The sequence below is a fragment of the Bradysia coprophila genome, unplaced genomic scaffold (assembly GCF_014529535.1).
Source record: "Bradysia coprophila strain Holo2 unplaced genomic scaffold, BU_Bcop_v1 contig_235, whole genome shotgun sequence".
Classification (NCBI taxonomy): Eukaryota; Metazoa; Arthropoda; class Insecta; order Diptera; family Sciaridae; genus Bradysia; species Bradysia coprophila.
The window spans coordinates 2,258,255-2,281,022 of NW_023503496.1; the positions used below are offsets into that span (position 1 = coordinate 2,258,255).

Here is a 22,768-nt window from a genome sequence, read left to right on the forward strand (position 1 = left end):
GGATTCGTTTGCATAAATAAATTTTTTTACTAAAATTGGAAATCTTTTATAAATATTGTACGGTCAATTCATGATACTGCGTAACGGATGCATAAATAATTTAAAAAAAAAAATTAATTTCTCGAACTCAAACTCACAAAAAATAACGAAATTGCTAAAACGGAACGGTTCAACGAAAGAAAAAAAAATCATTTTTGAAATTGTTTCACTTCTTGCAGAACGGCCGGTGTGACGCCGTTCGTGTAATACAGAATGTACTTCGGATGCAACTCGCCCGGTCTGCAACAACAGTAAATAAACAAATTGAAATGTTGACAGTCTTGAGCAGCATTTTCGGAGTTACTTACTTGTCCGTTATATCACCGTTACTGTTGTGGAGTATCAGATTCTTAGGCATTGTTTCGCTAGCCGTTGGAATATTGCGGGTCTTCAAGATAAACTCCTTGCTCAGTCCATTTTTCACTGGAATCTGAAAGTGGACAAAGAGGAAAAATTTTTGGTGGTCACATGGTCAGAATTCAGAGCTGCGGGAGGGAAAACACTTCAATTTTCCAAAGAATATTCAGTCAGATACGCAATTGCAGTCAGAACGGAAGCTATTGAGACGTGAGGAATGTTAGAGGAGCTTCATTTCTGCTGATTAGAATGATCATCTTTTAACGACATTACACCGCCTGATTCAGTTAGATCTAATGTCAGATGGTTGTGCGAATAAATGTCAAATACCTGACAGGGTATTACAAGAGTGATTTGAATCGTCATTCCCGTGAAGAAACGTAAAAGTCAAGTCGTCGAGAAAAATCGACTAATTTTGAAGCAAAAATGACGAAAATGAGAAGAAACGCTGAAAAGGCTTGGTTTAGTCCTTGGCATTTCTTTCACACTTTTTTTGCCGATTTTTTTTGTTTTGTTTTATTGGCTCCACTTCTTTTTACCAAATGTCTGAAAGTCCTGGTTCATTGACCTCCATGGATATTGTTCTTGTTGCGTAAGATCTGAAAGTGACTTATTCATCGACTCCACTAGAGATTGGTCCTTTTGCGTAGCAAATTACAATAAGAAATCGACAAAGTGTGTCTCGGCGATTTGACTTGGGCGTTTCTTCACGGGAATTCACTAACGAACTTATCATTACGAAGGTCGACACGTTCCATGTTGCATTTCTGTGTGCATGTCACTGAATTTGTACCAGGGCCTACTTTTTAGAAACTTTTAGAGAAAATCGAGAAAATCAAGAAACTTTGAGAAATTCAAGAAACTTTGAGAAATTCAAGAAACTTCGAGAAATTCAAGAAACTTCGAGAAATATTTCTTGAATTTCTCAAAGTCCCTTGATTTTCTCGAATTCGAGAAATTTCAAGAAATTCCAGAAAATTTAAGAAATTCGAGAAACTTCGAGAAATTCAAGAAATTTCAAGAAACTAATTTCTCGAGTATCTTGAAGTTTCTCGAATTTCTTGAATTCGAGAAATTTTAAGAAATTCCAGAAAATTCGAGAAATTTCGAGAAATTCAAGAAATTAGTTTCCGAAAAGTAGGCCCTGATTTGTACGTTTTCAACTTCGTACAACAGTGAATGAGTCAGTTATTAGCGCTCTTTTTTCGAGACAGGTGCGCTCGCTCCCGTGAGAAATACTTTTTCAACGATAAAGTTGGAAATTGCATTCCAAGGGTATTGTTTGTTGCCAGAGCGTAGCGAGGGCCACACGTCACCCGAGAAAATGCAGTGTCCAACGTTTTTCCCGAGGTAAACACAACGTTTTTCACAACAAAGGCTTTTGAAGTTTCAGCGGAGGGGCGTAAATGACTATTTTCTCGCCTGCGCTGTGAAAATTATTTCTCTCGTTGTACAGAGCCACAATTTTCAGATCCTATCTAACGGGTATAAAAGGGATCTGTTTCCATTGCAACAAAACGAACAATTTTTTTACGAAAACTGAAATTTAGTTCAAACAATTCGCACACTTTAAGAACAGTTGGTGCAGCCGTAGCCGGTACAAATGGTTTTAATAGATAGTGTTCCAGTTTGTTATAACGCAATTGTTGCCTCAACTGTTCGAAAACTGTGCTAACTGTTCGAACTGCAACATGCTATGGAGTTAGCACAGTCTTCGAACAATTCAGGCTGCGGACCACTTTTGTTATAACGAACTTAGAGCGTTTTACTTCGGACATTTAGCACAGTTTTAGCTGTAGTACGCGATTGTTTTAGTGTCAAGTTAGTACAGTTTAGTACAGTTGATCTGTGTGACAACAATAGATTACCAACAAACTTGTGTTACTGTAACAACGAAATAAAGCAACCCATGGAGTTAGCACAGTTTTCGAACAGTTGAGGCTGTGGACCACAATTGTATTATAACGAACTGGAACACTACGTAGAAATTCTTATTGATCACAGAATGATGTCTGACGTTCACAGCTTCTTAAAAAAACGTTTAGCTTCACGTTCGATCCGTCGCCCTACGCTTCGATTTTCACCGTCCTCTCTTCGTTCGCATTTTTCAACATTTTCATTTTGTTGACCGCTCACACTGTTACTTTCTACTGGTTGATTGTGCCTAAAATGATCCCAACAATAGAATCTGGAACTGTCCAATAAACTCTCTATCTCTCTTTACACGTTGGTAATGGTCACTTGGTGAATTATCGTACTGTGATGGTATGTCGTCTCCTGGTGTGAATTCGTTTTGTTGATAACGTTTCCACAGATTTCATTGGCGACAGTTGCCCCACCCGTATTGGCAATTTTCAGCGTACTTTCGCTGATCGCGGAAGAGCAAGCAACGTTTATGCGTTCTGATGACATCGGGTCTTTGTCTTGCTGATAACAACTGAACCGTCTTACAGTGTAACTCTAATTGAATCATTGGTTGCGCCGACGACTTTATCGGCATTATTGGTGTGTAAGATTAGATTAGACAGAACTCGATTAGGCTGTTTCGGATGTATGAAGTGAATGTTGCGGTTGATTGGTTAATGCATACAGCGTACGATAAGATTACGGACGTTCGCTCTAGAAAAACGTTTATCGAAATTCGAAAGTGATTGAGACAACAAAAGACTTCGAAATCGTGGCAATGAATGATTCGCAACACGATTATCAACTTGTCCGTTCTGGGCATCGCACATTTCGGTATTATAGTCAACTAAGTGTCCTTACACACAGCGACGTGCGTAGAGAGAAATGATAACAGATGGCGCTGCGGTGAGACGGCAGCAACGCCATCTGTTATCATTTATCGAATTTTTGGTGTTACAAACGTCAAATTTGACAGAAAAACAAGAGAGATTCGATACCTACGTCGCTGTGTGTAGGGCCACATGCCAAATGCTACTCATAACACTAACCTCGTACCCACTGCTGGACATACCCACAATTGGATACAAATTTCTCGTTCGAACCCGTCCCAGAAAGTCTTGGGCTTCTTTCAGTCGTTCGTCGTTGCTGATGGTGATGATTTGAATGATCGAATCATCCAGATACCGATACACGTCCGGATGCATGTGCGCTTCGGACAATTTGACTCTGTTGACGAAAACGAAAGGATTGAAAACTGGGCTCTCATTTGCTTACGATCCCGGTTTACCCTTGGAACAGGAACCCATTCTCTTCGGCCGATAGGAACGCTTTGACCAATCTGAAACGAAAACATATTCGAGCAGTGAGCACACCGACCAAACACCAACGATCGAACGAAATGTCGGAACTTACAAATGTTCGATGCCGATGATTTCGGGATGTTGATAGCAGCGACCGTGCAGGTTCGCCCGATTCTCAAACAACTCATGGACCAGATGGTAATCGTCGATGTGGTAACTGATATGCGTTACACCATCCGCGGTGGCTGTCACTCTGGCACCGGAGAAAATGCGCGCAAATCCTTTTGGCAGGGAAATGACATTGTTGAGGTAGTATGAGTCGCGCAGAATGTAATCCCATTTATCGACGTCGATGAAACAGAATTTGTTGTTTACGATCTGAAAGAAGAAATGATCGGACGGTGTGTGATGATGGTACGATTACCACTAAAGGTAATGCTCACACCTCAGACAGGTACATTTGGTCGTTGCTTAAATACTTCTGAAGGCAGTCCACATCACCGTTTATCATCGACACAATTATTTCGATGCCGTTCACATGCTCCTGCATGTCCGTCGATAGTTTAATGTCATTTTTATCGAAAATGTGCCGCGTTATATCACAGGACGAGGTTTCGTGCTGAAAAAGGGAACGAAATGAAGTCGACGTACGATTCTCATTCGTGGGAAAATTGAATGACCGACGGCGCTGTCGACATCAATCTGCTTTGTCTCTGAGAACTGAACCAAATTTAAACAAAAAATTGAAAACTGAACTTACGTTCCAATCTTTGTAGCGTCTCTGGTGCACAAACTGATCCCACATATGAGAAAACGGTCCGTGGCCGACGTCATGCAACAAGCCAGCAATCATCACACATTTTCGATGATAATCGGTCACTTTGATAGCCGAGTTCTTCTCGAGAATGTCCAGAAATTTGTCAATCAGATGGCAAACACTGAAACCATCAAGAGAACAAAAATCAGTTTTTTTTGCCAGGCACCGACGAAAATGAAGACGAATCAACTGCACTTACCCAATACAATGCTCGAATCGGTTATGAGTTGCTCCTGGAAAAACGTAGCTACAAGCACCGAGTTGCTTCAGGTTGCGTAATCGTTGGAAGAATTCCGTGTTGATTATTTCGAAAATAATGTTCGGCAAGTCCATCACACCATGAATGGGATCGATGTAACGCATTTTCGGTTTGTTTAGCGGAGGATTCGCTCGTTGTAATTTCTAAAACTGGAAAAGTTTGACCGGAAATGATTTGTCGAGTCTATGTGGATTCGATTGAATGCAGTGAATCATTTGACCAAAGAGATTGGTGAGGATATTTCAGATAATTAAAAAATCCTGCGGTAAGGAAACCCAAAAAAAATTCTCGTCTGAAGAGCCTCAATAACTCTGCGGTCAAAGACCATATTCACCGTAGGGTGGGTCGAATTTTATATTTTTTTTTTTAAACCTCCTGACATCCTGGTTGCACTCAGCATGGCCCAGAGAATATTTTACGAAATTTCTTTCAAACGGCGCTACAGGAAAGGGCAATCAAATTTCAGACTGAGTTTGCTTCAAATGATTTTCATCTGATTCATAGTACGCGTATTCTCGTGGTAGTAGAAGAAACCCTATAAGCAAAGTAAAGCGTGCATAGCCAGGTGCCAGTTGTGTTTGTATGAGTGAATCAGCTGAAGCAAATTTCGGTCGAAATTTAATCGCTTTTTCCTGTAACATTTGGGAGATCGAAGTCTTCATTCAAACAGGGCAAGTGGGTCAGGTTTAACGAACATTACTATTCGACAAAATTTTCAACTTTACTTACGTACATAATCTACCAATCATAGAGTCGTGTCAGGGAGGTATGCGTTAAAAGGGTTAAAACGGTTAGGCTTTTGGAAATCGCTTTAAAAATACTCGGGTCATCGCTTTTTTCCTTATCAAGGCCAGGCACTGACGATCGTACATTGGACGTCAGTGAAATTTAAGCACACTAGGGCGGCATGTGATTTTTCTTCAGAAAATAGTAAAAAAGTGATCAATTTTGTCGAATTAAGTTGGTATTCTCACTATAAATTAATTTAGAAAAAGTGGCCGAATAGTCAGACCCCTAACAGCTCAGATTACTTGTTTTTGTTCCTAGTAATACTGAAATGGCTCAAGCAAAACAAACGAGCCATCAGAACAGTCGGAGCGTTTGCTGCGACTGAGCCCCGTACAAACCCGTATATCTATTGCGCACGTGACCCTAGTGCGTCTGTCACCCTACTTTGACCGTAAGCCTATTGCGCCGGTTAATGTAGTTAAAATAAAATTATCATGTAATGTGTGCATCTTACAAATTGCGCATAGCGCAATTACGAAGCCCCGTACGACGTTCCTTTCAAATGAAACAAAAATTTAAAATCGCCCTAAAAATTTTATTTTTTTGAAGGGCCTAGTATCGGCCTCAGTCCGAGGACCCAAATTTAAAATTTTTTTCAACTACATTCTATTCGGTCTTTGATTACCTTCCAAATGAAAAAAAAAATACGAAAAACGGATGAAATTTGCTCGAGTTATATGTAAAATACACATAGGGCCCTAGTAGCGGCCTTAGTCCGAGGACCCAAATTTATTTTTTTTTCAACAACATTCTATTCGGCCTTCGATTACCTTCCAAATCAAACAAAAATTACAAAAAACGAATGAAATTTACTCGAGTTCTATGTAAAATACACATAGGGCCCTAGTATCATTTCACTTCTAAGGCCCTTACTCACCCGATTTCAAAAAACTTTTTTTCTTGGATTGGTATTGACAATACCTATCATTTGCCGTGTGATTTACATTTCCATCGTTTATTTTGCCATAAATATCACCAAAAGACCTTAAATCACTTAGGTGGCCCTAACTCACGAAGGGCCGACCCGAATATGCCCATCTTCGAACTTAGCCTCACTTTTTCGACTATCTTTCAGGGAAAAAAAAAATTTTGAAATCGGATTTGATTTACTCAAGATATCGACGTGACAGACGGACGCACAGACGGACGGACAAAATTTTTATTGCGGATTCGTCATCTATGAACATAGGCAAACACTTTGCCCTTACCGTCTGCTTCGAATTCCATCAATTACACACGGCATCGTAATCCTATAAGCCCCTATGTACTTCGTACGGGGCTAAAAATTATTAACAAACTTTTTTAGAGCAAATGGAAATGTCTATACGATGAGTTATCAAAGGAGCTCCATCTGATAAATTAACAACTCAAAAACACATGGGTTAATTGACCATGTAAAAAATTGCACCGTAGCCACTGTAATGAAGCCGAGGAGATTTGAATGTACAATAAAGGACAGTAAAGGAAAGTGATCAAAAAAGTATAATCTTTTATAGACGTCACTCATGGACACTGTCCATTGGACAGTCTTTTAGGCCAAATAAAAGAACGTAGTAATGTTCCATTTACCTCGTCGATTAAGGGACATGCTTTTAAAAATTGGAACTTAAAAGCCTAAGAATGACCTCTGCTATCAACATTTTTTAACGGGCGGAAACGGATTTGTTCCACAGATTTTCATGCTTTATCCAGTTTTGGTTGTCCTCCTAATTCGGCGGTTCGCTCATAGCAAATTTTCAAAATCTGAAAAATCACCTTTCAGTTGACGCCTGAATTACTATGGCGAACGAATAAAACTTGCTGGAGACGATGGAGCGTGAAAAACTGTGAAGAAAATCCGTTTCCGCCTGTTAAAAAATGTTGCTAGCGGAAATCGTCGTAGTATATACGTTTAAAAATGCAGACCTCCGCCTCTTGCGATAGTGTTACATGACCAGTTAACTGAGATCAAATTTTCAGCAGTTTGAGGCAATAGAGGAAGGATCAATCTAATGACTGAAACTGCAATTTTTTCTTGAAACTAGAGTTTTGAGTCTTAAATCTTGTTCCTCATCGGATCGTTATTGTCAGAAAATACAAAGGAAACGAGCTGAATGATTACTAGAAACAAGAGTGACTATTTCTCTAAAATGGTTTACTTTGGCTTAGTTCGAATAGTACATGATTCCTCGATTGATTGGTTTTTAAATAGTGATATGTAGGAAAAAAGTTTTTTTTAGTTGAAGCTTGCATGGGACCAGTAGAAAATAGCTCATTTGAAGAACTCATTTTTACTGTTCTTCGATTTTAGATGTGTTTTGCATGACTAACAATTGAATTTTTGTGGAAAAATGACATCAGCTAGCATTTTCTCGTTTCCAAAACATTCAACCTATTTTTAGACCTTGCAAATACACAACTTAAAATAATTTGAATTTTTGCTTCCAATGCTTTCTTGCACTGCATAGGGAATTGAAATACCTTTCAAATGAGCTTTTGCAAGAAAACTTTGGAACTGATTTCACCCCTAGAGACGAAAATCAAAAAATCCGGAAAATCTGCAATCCGCGAAACTTGACGCCACAATTCTTTTATTGTTTGAATTTCGTATGGCGTGCAGAAGCATCAAGCATCTGTAGGTTTTTTTTCTACTAGTCCCAGAATACAGCTACCTACGGCTACTCGCAGCTTGTAGACGATTAAAAAAATTCTCTACGGCTTTAAATTGGGACAAGTAAACTACTCCACCCGGTTTCATCCACGACTTAAAAAAGTAGGAATCGGAAAATTTGCGTAGGTACACATTTATTACGTCTTATTGTAATAAATATTAGATTGAAATAAGAAATTATTCAGATTTTCTTCATTTTTGTCCGAAATAGTTGAGAATAGTGAAGAAAGTAAAAAAATCAAGAAAAAGTGAGTCACTTTCGCTTCTTTAAACGAGCCATCAGAACAGTCGGAGCGTTTGCTGCGACTGAGCCCCGTACAAACCCGTATATCTATTGCGTACGTGACCCTAGTGCGTCTGTCATCCTACTTTGACCGTAAGCCTATGCGCCGGTTAAAGTAGTTAAAGTAAAATTATTATGTAATGTGTACATCTTATAAATTGCGCATAGCGGAATTACGAAGCCCCGTACGACGTTCCTTTCAAATGAAACAAAAATTTCAAATAGCCCTAAAATTTTAATTTATTGAGTATAAATACACATAGGGCCTAGTATCGGCCTCAGTCCGAGGATCCAAATTTATTTATTTTTTTTCAACTACATTCTATTCGGCCTTTGATTACCTTCCAAATGACACAAAAATTACGAAAAACGAATGAAATTTGCTCGAGTTATATGTAAAATACACATAGGGCCCTAGTAGCGGCCTTAGTCCAAGGACCCAAATTTAATTTTTTTTTCAACAACATTCTATTCGGTGTTCGATTATCTTTCAAATGAAACAAAAATTACGAAAAACGAATGAAATTTACTCGAGTTGTATGTAAAATACGCATAGGGCCCTAGTAGCGGCCTTAGTCCGAGGACCCGAATTTAATTTTTTTTCAACAACATTCTATTCGGCCTTTGATTACCTTCCAAATGACACAAAAATACGGAAAACGGATGAAATTTGCTCGAGTTATATGTAAAATACACATAGGGCCCTAGTAGCGGCCTTAGTCCGAGGACCCAAATTTATTATTTTTTTCAACAACATTCTATTCGGCTTTTGATTACCTTCCAAATGACACAAAAATTACGAAAAACGAATGAAATTTACTTGAGTTCTATGTAAAATACACACAGGGCCCTAGTAGCTTTTCACTTCTAAGGCCCTAACTCACGGTCCACTCACCCGATTTTCGATTTTTCCTGGATTGGTATTGACAATACCTATCATTTGCCGTGTCATTTACATTTCCACCTTAAATCACTTAGGTGGCCCTAACTCACGAAGGGCCGACCCGAATATGCCCATCTTCGAACTTAGCCACACTATTTCGATTATCCTTCAGGGAAAATTTTTTTTTGAAATCGGATTTGATTTACTCAAGATATCGACGTGACGGACAGACGGACAGACGGACAGACAAAATTTTTATTGCGGATTCGTCATCTATGAACATAGGCAAACACTTTGCCCTTACCGTCTGCTTCCAATTCCATCAATTACACACGGCATCGTAATCCTATAAGCCCCTTTGTACTTCGTACGGGGCTTAAAACAGTCGGAATTAGTGAGAAAAGTAAGTAACATGCCGCACTGCCGGGACACATTTTCTTCACCTCTTCTTTCATACAAAAAAAAATGGAAAAACAGTTACACGAACGCGCGTTGTAGTAATAGAACCTTTTAAAGACGTTAGAACAGTTTTTTTATGAGTAAGTGTGTCAGCTGAAAAACAGCGGAAGCAAATGCATGTCTAAATTTTGAAAAATGACTGAAAATGGGTGAGTGGTGAGCAAGGCTGTATACCGTGAACCACTTTGTACTCAGAAATAATTCAACAACGTCAAGACCTTCAAAGTCCCACAATGGAGTCGATTTTCGATGTTCTACTATAGACCGTGTGAAGTATAAATAATTTATTTTTAATTCATGTAGATTATTATTCTGTAGAACAAAAGTGCGTAAAAAATATCTTAAAAATGTCTGCTTGATTTTAAATCTTACTTTAAAAGCTGTAATTTGAATGAGACTAAAAGGATATCCGAACCATTCTAATTCGTTCTAATTGGATTCTTACTAAGATTCTAATAAGTGGGATGGCATCGGGATGGCAAGAATATTTTTCAATAATTTCTATAAAAAAATAAAAAAAATATTTTTTTTCAATGGTTTTCATGGTAAATCTTCTTTTTATTGAAATATGAAACTTTTTTCTCAAAATCGCACACGGTCTATTCTCCGGCCTAGTGAGTAGAGTTTTCTTTTTAAAAAAATCGCGTCTTGGACACAACATTTATTTGATGCTGCTTGCAGTTCATCGAAAATATTCCTCAAATTCGAATCATTTTTACTGACCCTGATAGACGACTATTTATTTCGCATTCTCCGTATCTCAGACCTTTGCCCATACTTAGTTTCGAGGGATTTTTTTGAAGAACAGCCGTTACACGAACTGTACAGGGTAGTCATTAGAAAGGTAATTGCATGTACTTCTAGGGCAAATAGGTTCTTATTGGGTTTAAAGTGCATCCACACTGAGATGTGTGCGGTTGTAGTTTTCGATCCAAGAAGACTGAAAACTTACACTTTTCTCACCAAAATTTCTCGAGGTGCACGAAACGTACATGGTCGTGTGGGGTGTCATTTGCAAGGTAATTTTATGTTGTTTCAGGACAAGTAAAGTGTTACAGAAGTTTGATAGCATCTACGATGAAATATGAACACTTATACATTTCAACCTCTCAAATTTCATGGTAGATGCTTACAAACCCCCATAAGATCCTATTCGCCCTGAAACAACATAATATTACCTTTCTAACGACACCGCACACGAATATGTACGTTTCGTGCACCTCGAGAAAAGTGCGTGTTTTCGGTTTTCGATCGCTTCCCACTAGCTTCGAAGAATTTTTTTTTTTTTTTTCAAAAGAATCCCTCTTTCGGAGTAGCAAAATAGCACATAGGTCGCTTTGGCTGAACAATTGGAAGATTTACTTCCTGTCACTCTAAGGTAGGTTAGTCAAAACTTGTTTGAAGGACTACAAAAGAGTTCCGGAAAATTTTGTTGTCGCCTGAGGCACAGATCCAACCAACCGAATCGATTTCAATATTTACCAGAACGATAAGATGTAAACTTTCCACCGCACTTGAAACCTTTACGATCAAACAAAACCAGCTCCAATTCTAAATACACTATCTACTTAGTCAACGATCTAGTCGAAATGACTGTCCGTACGATACTGCGATGGTAAATTCACTGGTTCGACTAGATAAACAATCACTCAAGTTCCCACAATGCAATTTTTTATCATCCAAAATGCTTATGTACACACACTACACATCCGTATCAGTAAATAGGAACCAAGAACTAGTTATTCCACTTGAATACATTGTCAATAAAATCAGAATGAATGTATGCTACACGGTCAATAAGATGCAAAACCGTTCTATGTAAACAAATTCGATCGAAACTGTTTTCTTCTCACAACACGTGCGATTCTAACAAGAAAAAAACAAAGAAGAAAAGAACGAACGAACGAAAACAAGACAACAATCACTGCATTGTGCTATGGTTATGTAAGGAACTAGTTATGTGTGGTTGTTATGACATTAAAACGAAAACGATATTTGGTCGTTCACTGTAAGTATACCTCGGATAGAATTGATTTCTCGTTTGTTTCTTAAATATCTCGTTTCAAGTGGAGAAGGGTCCAACTATCACTATAAAAGCAACTTGAAAATGTCACTGGTGACAGTAAAATCCGAAATTGAAAACTTTTTATTTCTATGACGACCAGCGACACACATACACATGTACATAATCCAAATGGAACGTGACAGCGGTGACAGCTGAGAAACATATGTGATCAGATCGCGTTCACTCAGAAGCAGCGAGAGCTTTGAACATTCATATGGAAAACATTTTATTTTTCAGGGATTAGTGAGTTGTTCCAAGGTTGGTTCCTAAATTTTGGGATGACAGATGATTCCTCTGGCGCTACCTAACTTCTATCGGATTTTTTTGATGGATTCGGTTTAATTTCGACATGAGTGAGGTGTTCCAAGATTAGAGGTGTGCGCCGGTAACTTTTCCTTCGATCGGCGTAACCGTCGGCGTTGGGTCTAAATGGCTACCCAGAGCGATGAGCTCTTCAGAGGAAAATAGGTAATACACCAAACAATCAGATTCCTCAGTTTAAATAAGTCGGCGTGAAGAAAATTTAAGGGCTATAGCGATTACGCCAACAATTTTTTGACTTTTTACGGAAACGCTTAAAAATTGTCGGCGTAATTGCTATAGCCCTCAAATTTTCTTCACGCCGACTTATTTAAACTGAGGAATCTGATTCTTTGGTCTATTACCTAATTTCCTCTGAAGAGCTCATTGCTCTAGGTAGTTATTTAGTACAGACACCGACGATTACGCCGATCAAAGGAAAAGTGACCGGCGCACACCTCTATCCAAGGTTGGTTCCTAAATTTTGGGATGACAGATGATTCCTCTGGCACTACCCAACTTCTATCGGATTTTTTTGTCGGATTTGGGTTAATTTCGACATGAGCGAGGTGTTCCAAGGTCGGTTCCTAAATTTTGGGATGACAGATGATTCCTCTGGCACTACCTAACTTCTATCGGATTTTTTTGATGGATTCGGGTTATTTTCGACATGAGTGAGGTGTTCCAAGGTTGGTTCCTAAATTTTAGGATGACAGATGATTCCACTGGCACTTCCTAACTTCCATCGGATTTTTCGGTAGATTTGGGTTATTTTTGACATAAGTGATATGTTACAAGGTTGGTTCATAAATTTTGGGATGACAGATGATTCCTCTGGCACTTCCTAACTTCCATCGGATTTTTCGGTAGATTTGGGTTATTTTCGACAGGAGCGAGGTGCTCCAAGATTGGTTCCTAAATTTTGGGATGACAGATGATTCCTCTGGCACTACCTAACTTCTGTCGGATTTTTTTGATGGATTCGGGTTATTTTCGACATGAGTGAGGTGTTCCAAGGTTGGTTCCGAAATTCTTCTGGCACTTCCTAACTTCCATCGGATTTTTCGATGGATTTGGGTTATTTTCGATATAAGTGAGGTGTACCAAGATTGGTTTCTAGATTTTGGGATTCAGACTGATTTCTCTAGAATTTTTTAATTTCTACATCTACAATATCTATTTATCTTACTTACAAAATAACTGATATCGCTGAGGGTGACGCATTGTGCGCTGTACGCAAAAGTCTTATTCACAAAAAATTGTCCCAAAAATTTTTTGAAACAAAGTTTTACAAAAAGAAATTTGCGTCACAAGTGGCAGATGTTGAGGAAACTATTGTTAGAAAAATGGTTAAAAAATGTACTGAAAGAATTTACACGGAAGAAAGCCGAATCATGTGCCACTTGTGCCGCAAATTTCTTTTTGTAAAACTTTCTTTCAAAAAATTTTCGGGTCAATTTTTTGTGGGTAAGACTTTTGCGTACGGCGCACAATGAGTCACCCTCAGCGATATCAGTTATTTTGTAAGTAAGATAAAAGACTTATGTCACATTTACCCTTTAAGGGTTTTTTGACCGACGGAACTATACTCACCAAAAACGCATTTCACTTCATGGACTTTTAAAGTCGTAGTGACTCAAGAAAATCGTTTTGTACCAACTCATCGCAAGCCAAAAAGTTGGTTTCTTCTCTGATTTTTATAGACAAGTCATTTCTTATCACCACTAGGGTGTCTCTGCGACCAGAACTCAACAAAATCGTCTACCAGAAGAGCCACTTAATTTGGAACGGTAGGCGGTAGTCACCCATAAGAAGGTGTCTTTAGTATCTAAATGACATTTCCAATGTCTCATGTGTGGTATGGTTTAGTGCTCAACTTTCAAAAATGATACACGACGTCACTACCATACCATCCACATCTTTCTACACAACTCATTGATGCAAACAAATACGGTGTTTAAGTAGAGCAAGATGGAAAATCAACTCGGGGTCTGCTGTCATCGATAATTCAAAAGAATCTGACAGCAGCCCCGAGATGGAACAATAGGTTGTCGTTTCGCCATCTCTCTCACTTAAACACTCTACACTCGAACTTTCGGCGACTTTCGAATATTTTTTACATGCGGATGCGTGTATGTGTGTCGCTTGTCGTGTATCATACGAAAATCAGATGTTCGTCAGAAAGCGAATTATTTCGCAGCTGAATCTCGTCATTAACCAAGTATCACTCAGTGCGAGCAGAAGTAACAGAAAAGCTAAAGTGAAAATATTTTCTAATCTTTCCACAAGTTTGAACAAATAATCAGCTAAAATATAATCCAGGTGAGTCGCAATCGACGATTGAATTTGTCTGTAAATATTGTGTGTTGCAATTGCTGTGCACTTTCTCAACAAAAATTTTTCGCTGGCCTTGTGTGAGTTAGTCAGGAAAGAAAACGCCTCGAATTTCCCATACTTGTTTATACACACTTCAGTTTCCGTGAAGCTATCAGCTCGACGATTTTCCTAACCGGGGAGAAAATTTCGTACGTTTTTCACCCAACAATCAAGGGGCAAAAATTTTTCTCTTTGTTCGCATGAAAAATGGCGTCGTCAACTTCAATGACCTCACTTTATCGAGCGTCGATTTTTACACCAATGCGCCCTATTTGTCGCAACATCGCAGCTAAGACAACGATGTTCCATGTTTTCAGAAGGAAAATGGAATGGAAAACGTAAATTGAATCGAAATTTTGGTTTTTCCTCAGTTTCTTTGTTCGATTTTCTGTTTTGGAAAATGGCGTCCTTCGCTAATTGATTATCAGTTTCGATATTTTGTGCATGGGTGACTCATGTTGTACACTTGCAATTATCTTGTTTTGTTTCTATTCGTTCGACTTTGGTTCTCGTCCATGCCACTGCTACGTTATTGACGTGAATCGAAATTGATTTCTGGAAATTTATTAATGCACATAATGCCCTTGTACGTAACAGCTGACGACGAGGCCATTTCATTTTACTTTCCTTTGTTTGCAACAGAACGCGAAACAACTTGTTTGTCTGTGTTGTAGATCATCAACAGTTAATGTCAAATTTTTAATTTTTTTTTCGTTTTCATTTTTCAGGATGCAAATCTTCGTCAAGACTTTGACTGGCAAGACCATCACCCTTGAGGTTGAACCCAGCGATACCATCGAGAACGTCAAGGCCAAGATCCAAGACAAGGAGGGAATTCCTCCAGATCAGCAACGATTGATCTTTGCCGGTAAGCAATTGGAAGATGGTCGCACCTTGAGCGACTACAACATCCAGAAGGAGTCGACCTTGCATTTGGTCCTTCGTCTTCGTGGAGGAATGCAAATCTTCGTCAAGACTTTGACTGGCAAGACCATCACTTTGGAGGTCGAGCCGAGCGATACCATCGAGAACGTCAAGGCCAAGATCCAAGACAAGGAAGGAATTCCTCCAGATCAGCAGCGATTGATCTTTGCCGGTAAGCAATTGGAAGATGGTCGCACCTTGAGCGACTACAACATCCAGAAGGAGTCGACTTTGCATTTGGTCCTTCGTCTTCGTGGAGGCATGCAAATCTTCGTCAAGACTTTGACTGGCAAGACCATCACTTTGGAGGTCGAGCCGAGCGATACCATCGAGAACGTCAAGGCCAAGATCCAAGACAAGGAAGGAATTCCTCCAGATCAGCAGCGATTGATCTTTGCCGGTAAGCAATTGGAAGATGGTCGCACCTTGAGCGACTACAACATCCAGAAGGAGTCGACTTTGCATTTGGTCCTTCGTCTTCGTGGAGGCATGCAAATCTTCGTCAAGACTTTGACTGGCAAGACCATCACTTTGGAGGTCGAGCCGAGCGATACCATCGAGAACGTCAAGGCCAAGATCCAAGACAAGGAAGGAATTCCTCCAGACCAGCAACGATTGATCTTTGCTGGTAAGCAATTGGAAGATGGTCGTACGTTGAGCGACTACAACATCCAGAAGGAGTCGACTTTGCATTTGGTCCTTCGTCTTCGTGGAGGCATGCAAATCTTCGTCAAGACTTTGACTGGCAAGACCATCACCCTTGAGGTCGAACCCAGCGATACCATCGAGAACGTCAAGGCCAAGATCCAAGACAAGGAGGGAATTCCTCCAGATCAGCAGCGATTGATCTTTGCTGGTAAGCAATTGGAAGATGGTCGTACGTTGAGCGACTACAACATCCAGAAGGAGTCGACTTTGCATTTGGTCCTTCGTCTTCGTGGAGGAATGCAAATCTTCGTCAAGACTTTGACTGGCAAGACCATCACTTTGGAGGTCGAGCCGAGCGATACCATCGAGAACGTCAAGGCCAAGATCCAAGACAAGGAAGGAATTCCTCCAGATCAGCAGCGATTGATCTTTGCCGGTAAGCAATTGGAAGATGGTCGCACCTTGAGCGACTACAACATCCAGAAGGAGTCGACTTTGCATTTGGTCCTTCGTCTTCGTGGAGGCATGCAAATCTTCGTCAAGACTTTGACTGGCAAGACCATCACTTTGGAGGTCGAGCCGAGCGATACCATCGAGAACGTCAAGGCCAAGATCCAAGACAAGGAAGGAATTCCTCCAGACCAGCAACGATTGATCTTTGCTGGTAAGCAATTGGAAGATGGTCGTACGTTGAGCGACTACAACATCCAGAAGGAGTCGACTTTGCATTTGGTCCTTCGTCTTCGTGGAGGCATGCAAATCTTCGTCAAGACTTTGACTGGCAAGACCATCACCCTTGAGGTCGAACCCAGCGATACCATCGAGAACGTCAAGGCCAAGATCCAAGACAAGGAGGGAATTCCTCCAGATCAGCAGCGATTGATCTTTGCTGGTAAGCAATTGGAAGATGGTCGTACGTTGAGCGACTACAACATCCAGAAGGAGTCGACTTTGCATTTGGTCCTTCGTCTTCGTGGAGGTATGCAGATCTTCGTCAAGACTTTGACTGGCAAGACCATCACCCTTGAGGTCGAACCCAGCGATACCATCGAGAACGTCAAGGCGAAGATCCAAGACAAGGAGGGAATTCCTCCAGATCAGCAGCGATTGATCTTTGCTGGTAAGCAATTGGAAGATGGTCGTACGTTGAGCGACTACAACATCCAGAAGGAGTCGACTTTGCATTTGGTCCTTCGTCTTCGTGGAGGTATGCAGATCTTCGTCAAGACTTTGACTGGCAAGACCATCACCCTTGAGGTCGAGCCGAGCGATACCATCGAGAACGTCAAGGCCAAGATCCAAGACAAGGAAGGAATTCCTCCAGATCAGCAGCGATTGATCTTTGCCGGCAAGCAATTGGAAGATGGTCGCACCTTGAGCGACTACAACATCCAGAAGGAATCGACTTTGCATTTGGTGTTGCGTCTTCGTGGTGGAAACTAAAATCGCTTTTGTTTACAACGTTAACTGCCTCAGCATTTAAATTAACATTTTTCGCTGTTCAAAATTCCACTGTTGCCAACCAGTTACCGCTTGTCGTGAATAAAAATGTTGAAATTTAGAAATTCAAATTTCGGTTGTCTTGTCTTTGCGAATGCTGCGGTGCCCTATTTCCCCTTCCTGTGACTGACTTTCAAGTGAAACGGTAAGTTCTGGAATATTGTGAACTCTTTGGTTCGCTTAGTTTGATTGGCATGAATGACTTCGAAGGGGAGGATGGTTATTCGTTATTATTGGGAAAGGATGGCTTCCAAGTGACCCATTTTTGCTTTTTTTTTCCTTTTGAGCATGAATACATCACTCTGCATATAAATTAGAACATAAAGGTCGACATCTTCCAACTACGGGTCTGTTGGAGAAAATCACTGAAAATTATCAGTCAGTAATTTCAGCAAAAGAAATTCCAATAACAACCCGTGAATAGATCGAAAATATGTTTTAAAGAAAACTTCCTGGTGGAACATAAACGATTGATAATTCTCGGAACAAAGAAAAAACGTTTCGGAGGGTGTCAATAGGCCAGAAGGTGTATCTGCCGAGATGTCGAGATGACTGAAAAGTCCTAATCATGAGACACAAATCACACACGGACAGAATATTCCATTGCTCACTTCAGCTTTCTAACCACCAAACGATCCAGAACTTCAGGATGTGCAACTACTTCCTTGTGCAGAGTGCAATGCACGTAGAAGGGTTCATCTGGTGTTACGTCAGCTACATAAAAATTGACGAAACACGGCTAAATTGTCAGAATTTGTGTTTCATCAGCCTTCGTACGTGTCTTAACCGAAGTCTTAACCTGTGATTGTGATCCTAAGCCGAAGGTGCGGATCATAATCGACATAGGTGCCTATCATTGTTTATGTGTCGATGAAAAGATAAACTTTGTCAATTTTGTTGAAATTTTGACAGTTTGTTTCAATAGTATTTTTCTTGTAATTTGATTTTGACTTTATTGATCCTTCAATTCATTCTGAAATTCGACTTGTAACGCAAAAAGTAAACACGAATTTACTTTTTGAAGTCATACGCCATTTTTGAAACTGTGCATTTTATAGACAATAGTACTCCAGTACAATACCATAAAAATGAAGTGATGAAGCTAAAATTGAGAATCGATTTATAATATTGTCGGTGTTGTCGGTCAAAGATTTTCAATGAAACTAAACAGAATTAAATTAGCAATAAGAGATTAAGACTGTTATATCGGTTATTTTTATAATATTATGTTGATAAACACAATTTTTTTTTTTTAAATGTTGAAATATTTATTTAAGAAATTTGCACATACCAAGAAAAGGTGGTCAGGCTAAGCCTTCATCCCAACCTGTAAAAACTTGGATCTTTTCAGATTACATTATAAATAAAAAATTTCTTCCAAAGGTTTCGCCGCAGGAATTGTTCCCATTACGCAACTAGCATTGAAGCGTTGAATAGCCAACGAGATTCTTTGTGTTAGATAAAATTTTGATTTCTTGTCACCAGTTAATTCCTGCAACTTCGAACCAATAGTGTTGATGAAATTTTTTGATTCTGTACTCCAAGGACCCATAGTTTCTACTGCAAATGCTAAAAGAATATAATTATTAGATGAAGTCAAATCTGAATAATGTTTGTGTTTTTCAAGCGCTGCAAAATTTGCGAGTTCGCCAGCTTTTTTAGATGTTTTCGACAAGTATGAATCAGCGAACGTGTCTACGCAAGTCGCGTCCCAGACCAAAGGTTTTCCTTTAGACCATGGCGTCAAAGTTACTCCATCAGGTTTCTTTCCGTCATTTCTTGATAATCCTTTTGGTTCCAGGTGGTTTGGAATATGAAGGGACATAAGTGCTCGACTTATGATTTCATTCAATTCTATATGACGTAGATATCTGCCTGCACTTTTTTGGCAACTCAATCCATGCAGACCTCTTGCGGATACTACAGATCCGCACAGACACGTGTGTACCAAACATATATCACAACCTAGTCGTAAACCAATACAAATTCTTATCGAATTACTGTCCATAAAAGTTCCAATGTTTGAAGAAGGAATTGCATGAAGCCAAGCATTTGATTCTTTACACTGTATGTAGTGCTTTAAAACGAGCTAGATCAAGCTTCGATGTAAAAACCAGTTCTTTCTTGATAATTCGTTTTGTATTGATCATGTCCCAAGCTTTTTGCGAAGTCTTCAAAGATGGCTCTTCAACATTTAAGCTTTTCCATTTCTCCGAAGCTTCATCAAAATTAGCAATGAAAGGCACGTCTTGAGAGTTTAGAATTTGAGAGACGTGACCTCCAACACCAAATGACGAACCAAGGAAAGCAGGTAAAGAAATGTCTTGAAGTCTTCTTATTCCAAGACCACCTTCGTTAATGGGTAAAGTCGCTTGCGTCCACTGCTTGTGATTCAAATCTACATTCAGTATTACTTCCAAAAGATCTTTAATTTCATCGTCAAATGCTGCAAGAAAATCTTCAAATTTTAGCTTTATTCAATAAATTCAGTATCACACGGAGCGTATAATATCACAGTCACAATTACAACATGACGATCAAATCGTCTCGACTAACAACAATCAGGGTAAAAATAGAATCAGTTGGAAACAATGACTAGATGGTTGAACAAAAGATTTAAAGACGCCCGAAATTTGATCACAGATAATAGACTTGCTCCGAATTAGTGACGGAATGGTGCCCAGCACCGTAGCAGCATTTCCTGTCTGGATGGAAACGCTTAGTCTTTGCAGCAGATAGTTAGTGGATGAGTTTCCACCTGCTTAATTGTCCCCATAATTGTAGTTATGTTTTTTGGTCATTAAAATTACATTTGATTGAAAATTATCAATAAATCATTAACATTACAAAAACTGTTGAGAAGGTCGGACAGACAAGGGATCTAACTCACCTAACAGATGGGATATTGTAATTACAAGGCGTTTCATTGCTAGAAAAGAAAGATAGAAAGATGTTCAGTTCAGGTGTTCAATATAATCTCTGATGTTTAGCGCTCAACTTTCAAAAATGATACGACATCACTAACATACCGACCATCCACATCTTTTTACACAACTCATTGATGCAAACAAATGCTCGAACTTTCGGCGACTTTCGAATATTTTTTACATGCGGATGCGTGTATGTGTGTCGCTTGTCGTGTATCATACGAAAATCAGATGTTCGTCAGAAAGCGAATTATTTCGCAGCTGAATCTCGTCATTAACCAAGAATCACTCAGTGCGAGCAGAAGTAACAGAAAAGCTAAAGTGAAAATATTTTCTAATCTTTCCACACGTTTGAACAAATAATCAGCTAAAGTATAATCCAGGTGAGTCGCAATCGACGATTGAATTTGTCTGTAAATATTGTGTGTTGCAATTGCTGTGCACTTTCTCAACAAAAATTTTTCGCTGGCCTTGTGTGAGTTAGTCAGGAAAGAAAACGCCTCGAATTTCCCATACCTGTTTATACACACTTCAGTTTCCGTGAAGCTATCAGCTCGACGATTTTCCTAATCGACGAGAAAATTTCGTAAGTTTTTCACCCAACGATCAAAGGCAAAAATTTTTCTCTTTGTTAGCATGAAAAATGGCGTCGTCAACTTCAATGACCTCACTTTATCGAGCGTCGATTTTTACACCAATGCGCCCTGCCCTATTTGTGGCAACATCGCAGCTAAGACAACGATGTTCCATGTTTTCAGAAGGAAAATGGAATGGAAAACGTAAATTGAATCAAAATTTTGGTTTTTCCTCAGTTTCTTTGTTCGATTTTCTGTTTTGGAAAATGGCGTCCTTCGCTAATTGATTATCAGTTTCGACATTTTGTGCATGGGTGACTCATGTTGTACACTTGCAATTATCTTGTTTTGTTTCTATTCGTTCGACTTTGGTTCTCGTCCACTGCTACGTTATTGACGTGAATAAAAATTGATTTCTGACAATTTATGGTTGCACATAGTGTCCTTGTATGTAACAGCTGACGTCGAGGCCATTTTTGATTTTACTTTCCTTTGTTTGCAATAGAACGCGAAACAACTTGTTTGTCTGTGTTGTAGATCATCAACAGTTAATGTCAAATTTTTAATTTTTTTTTCGTTTTCATTTTTCAGGATGCAAATCTTCGTCAAGACTTTGACTGGCAAGACCATCACCCTTGAGGTCGAGCCGAGCGATACCATCGAGAACGTCAAGGCCAAGATCCAAGACAAGGAGGGAATTCCTCCAGACCAGCAACGGTTGATCTTTGCCGGTAAGCAATTGGAAGATGGTCGTACGTTGAGCGACTACAACATCCAGAAGGAGTCGACTTTGCATTTGGTCCTTCGTCTTCGTGGAGGTATGCAGATCTTCGTCAAGACTTTGACTGGCAAGACCATCACCCTTGAGGTCGAACCCAGCGATACCATCGAGAACGTCAAGGCCAAGATCCAAGACAAGGAAGGAATTCCTCCAGATCAGCAGCGATTGATCTTTGCTGGTAAGCAATTGGAAGATGGTCGTACGTTGAGCGACTACAACATCCAGAAGGAGTCGACTTTGCATTTGGTCCTTCGTCTTCGTGGAGGTATGCAGATCTTCGTCAAGACTTTGACTGGCAAGACCATCACCCTTGAGGTCGAACCCAGCGATACCATCGAGAACGTCAAGGCCAAGATCCAAGACAAGGAAGGAATTCCTCCAGATCAGCAGCGATTGATCTTTGCCGGCAAGCAATTGGAAGATGGTCGCACCTTGAGCGACTACAACATCCAGAAGGAATCGACTTTGCATTTGGTGTTGCGTCTTCGTGGTGGAAACTAAAATCGCTTTTGCTTTCAACGTTAACTGGCTCTGCATTTAAATTAACATTTTTCGCTATTCAAAATTCCACTTTTGTCAACCAGTTACTGCTTTTCGTGAATAAAAATGTTTCAATTTAGAAATTCAAATTTTGGTTGTCTTGTCTTTGCGAATGCTGCGGTGTCCTTTGGCTGAGACTGACTTTATAGTGAAATGGTGAGTTCTGGCAGGGAAATCTGAAAAGTCGTTCCCCTGGTTTCCTGAACATGACGAAGTCTTTGGTTCGTTTAGTTTGATTGACATGAATGACTTCGAAGGGGAGGATGGTTAGGTTATTGGTTTATTGGGAAAGGATGGCAACTTTCAACAAATTTTTTGGTAATAAGGACCTGCACCTGAACTGATATTAATTGAGACAGTTGTTACATATAAATAGAAGTGTGGGTCCTG

General features: G+C 39.6%; 2 protein-coding genes across 9 annotated transcripts; one reads left to right on the plus strand and one right to left on the minus strand.

Moving 5' to 3' along the window:
* LOC119077464 (deoxynucleoside triphosphate triphosphohydrolase SAMHD1) lies at window positions 1-11,923 on the minus strand. Of its 3 annotated transcripts, none has more exons than XM_037184673.1 (9): window positions 11,445-11,465; window positions 4,619-4,827; window positions 4,363-4,540; window positions 4,048-4,221; window positions 3,715-3,980; window positions 3,590-3,640; window positions 3,351-3,528; window positions 348-469; window positions 1-279 (listed from the first exon to the last, which is right to left on the minus strand). In XM_037184673.1, the coding sequence occupies exons 2-9, from the start codon at window positions 4,780-4,782 to the stop codon at window positions 189-191; spliced, it is 1,224 nt and encodes a 407-aa protein (XP_037040568.1). In that variant the 5' UTR covers window positions 4,783-4,827; window positions 11,445-11,465; the 3' UTR covers window positions 1-188. The 3 variants fall into 3 exon arrangements, with proteins under 3 accessions (XP_037040568.1, XP_037040567.1, XP_037040565.1); XM_037184672.1 differs by lacking the exon at window positions 11,445-11,465 and adding an exon at window positions 11,225-11,365; XM_037184670.1 differs by lacking the exon at window positions 11,445-11,465 and adding an exon at window positions 11,761-11,923 and having other exon boundaries at window positions 4-279.
* On the plus strand, window positions 3,306-22,467 carry LOC119077460 (polyubiquitin-C). 6 transcript variants are annotated; one of them, XM_037184663.1, is made up of 3 exons: window positions 3,306-3,311; window positions 5,018-5,022; window positions 15,212-17,556. In XM_037184663.1, exon 3 carries the CDS (start codon window positions 15,213-15,215, stop codon window positions 17,496-17,498), a length of 2,286 nt encoding a protein of 761 aa, XP_037040558.1. In that variant the 5' UTR covers window positions 3,306-3,311; window positions 5,018-5,022; window position 15,212; the 3' UTR covers window positions 17,499-17,556. The 6 variants fall into 6 exon arrangements, with proteins under 6 accessions (XP_037040558.1, XP_037040559.1, XP_037040557.1 ...); XM_037184666.1 differs by lacking the exons at window positions 3,306-3,311; window positions 5,018-5,022 and adding exons at window positions 15,047-15,114; window positions 21,648-22,467 and having other exon boundaries at window positions 15,212-17,490; XM_037184665.1 differs by lacking the exons at window positions 3,306-3,311; window positions 5,018-5,022 and adding an exon at window positions 15,047-15,114 and having other exon boundaries at window positions 15,212-17,151; window positions 17,380-17,556.
* The last annotated feature ends 301 nt before the right edge of the window (window positions 22,468-22,768 follow it).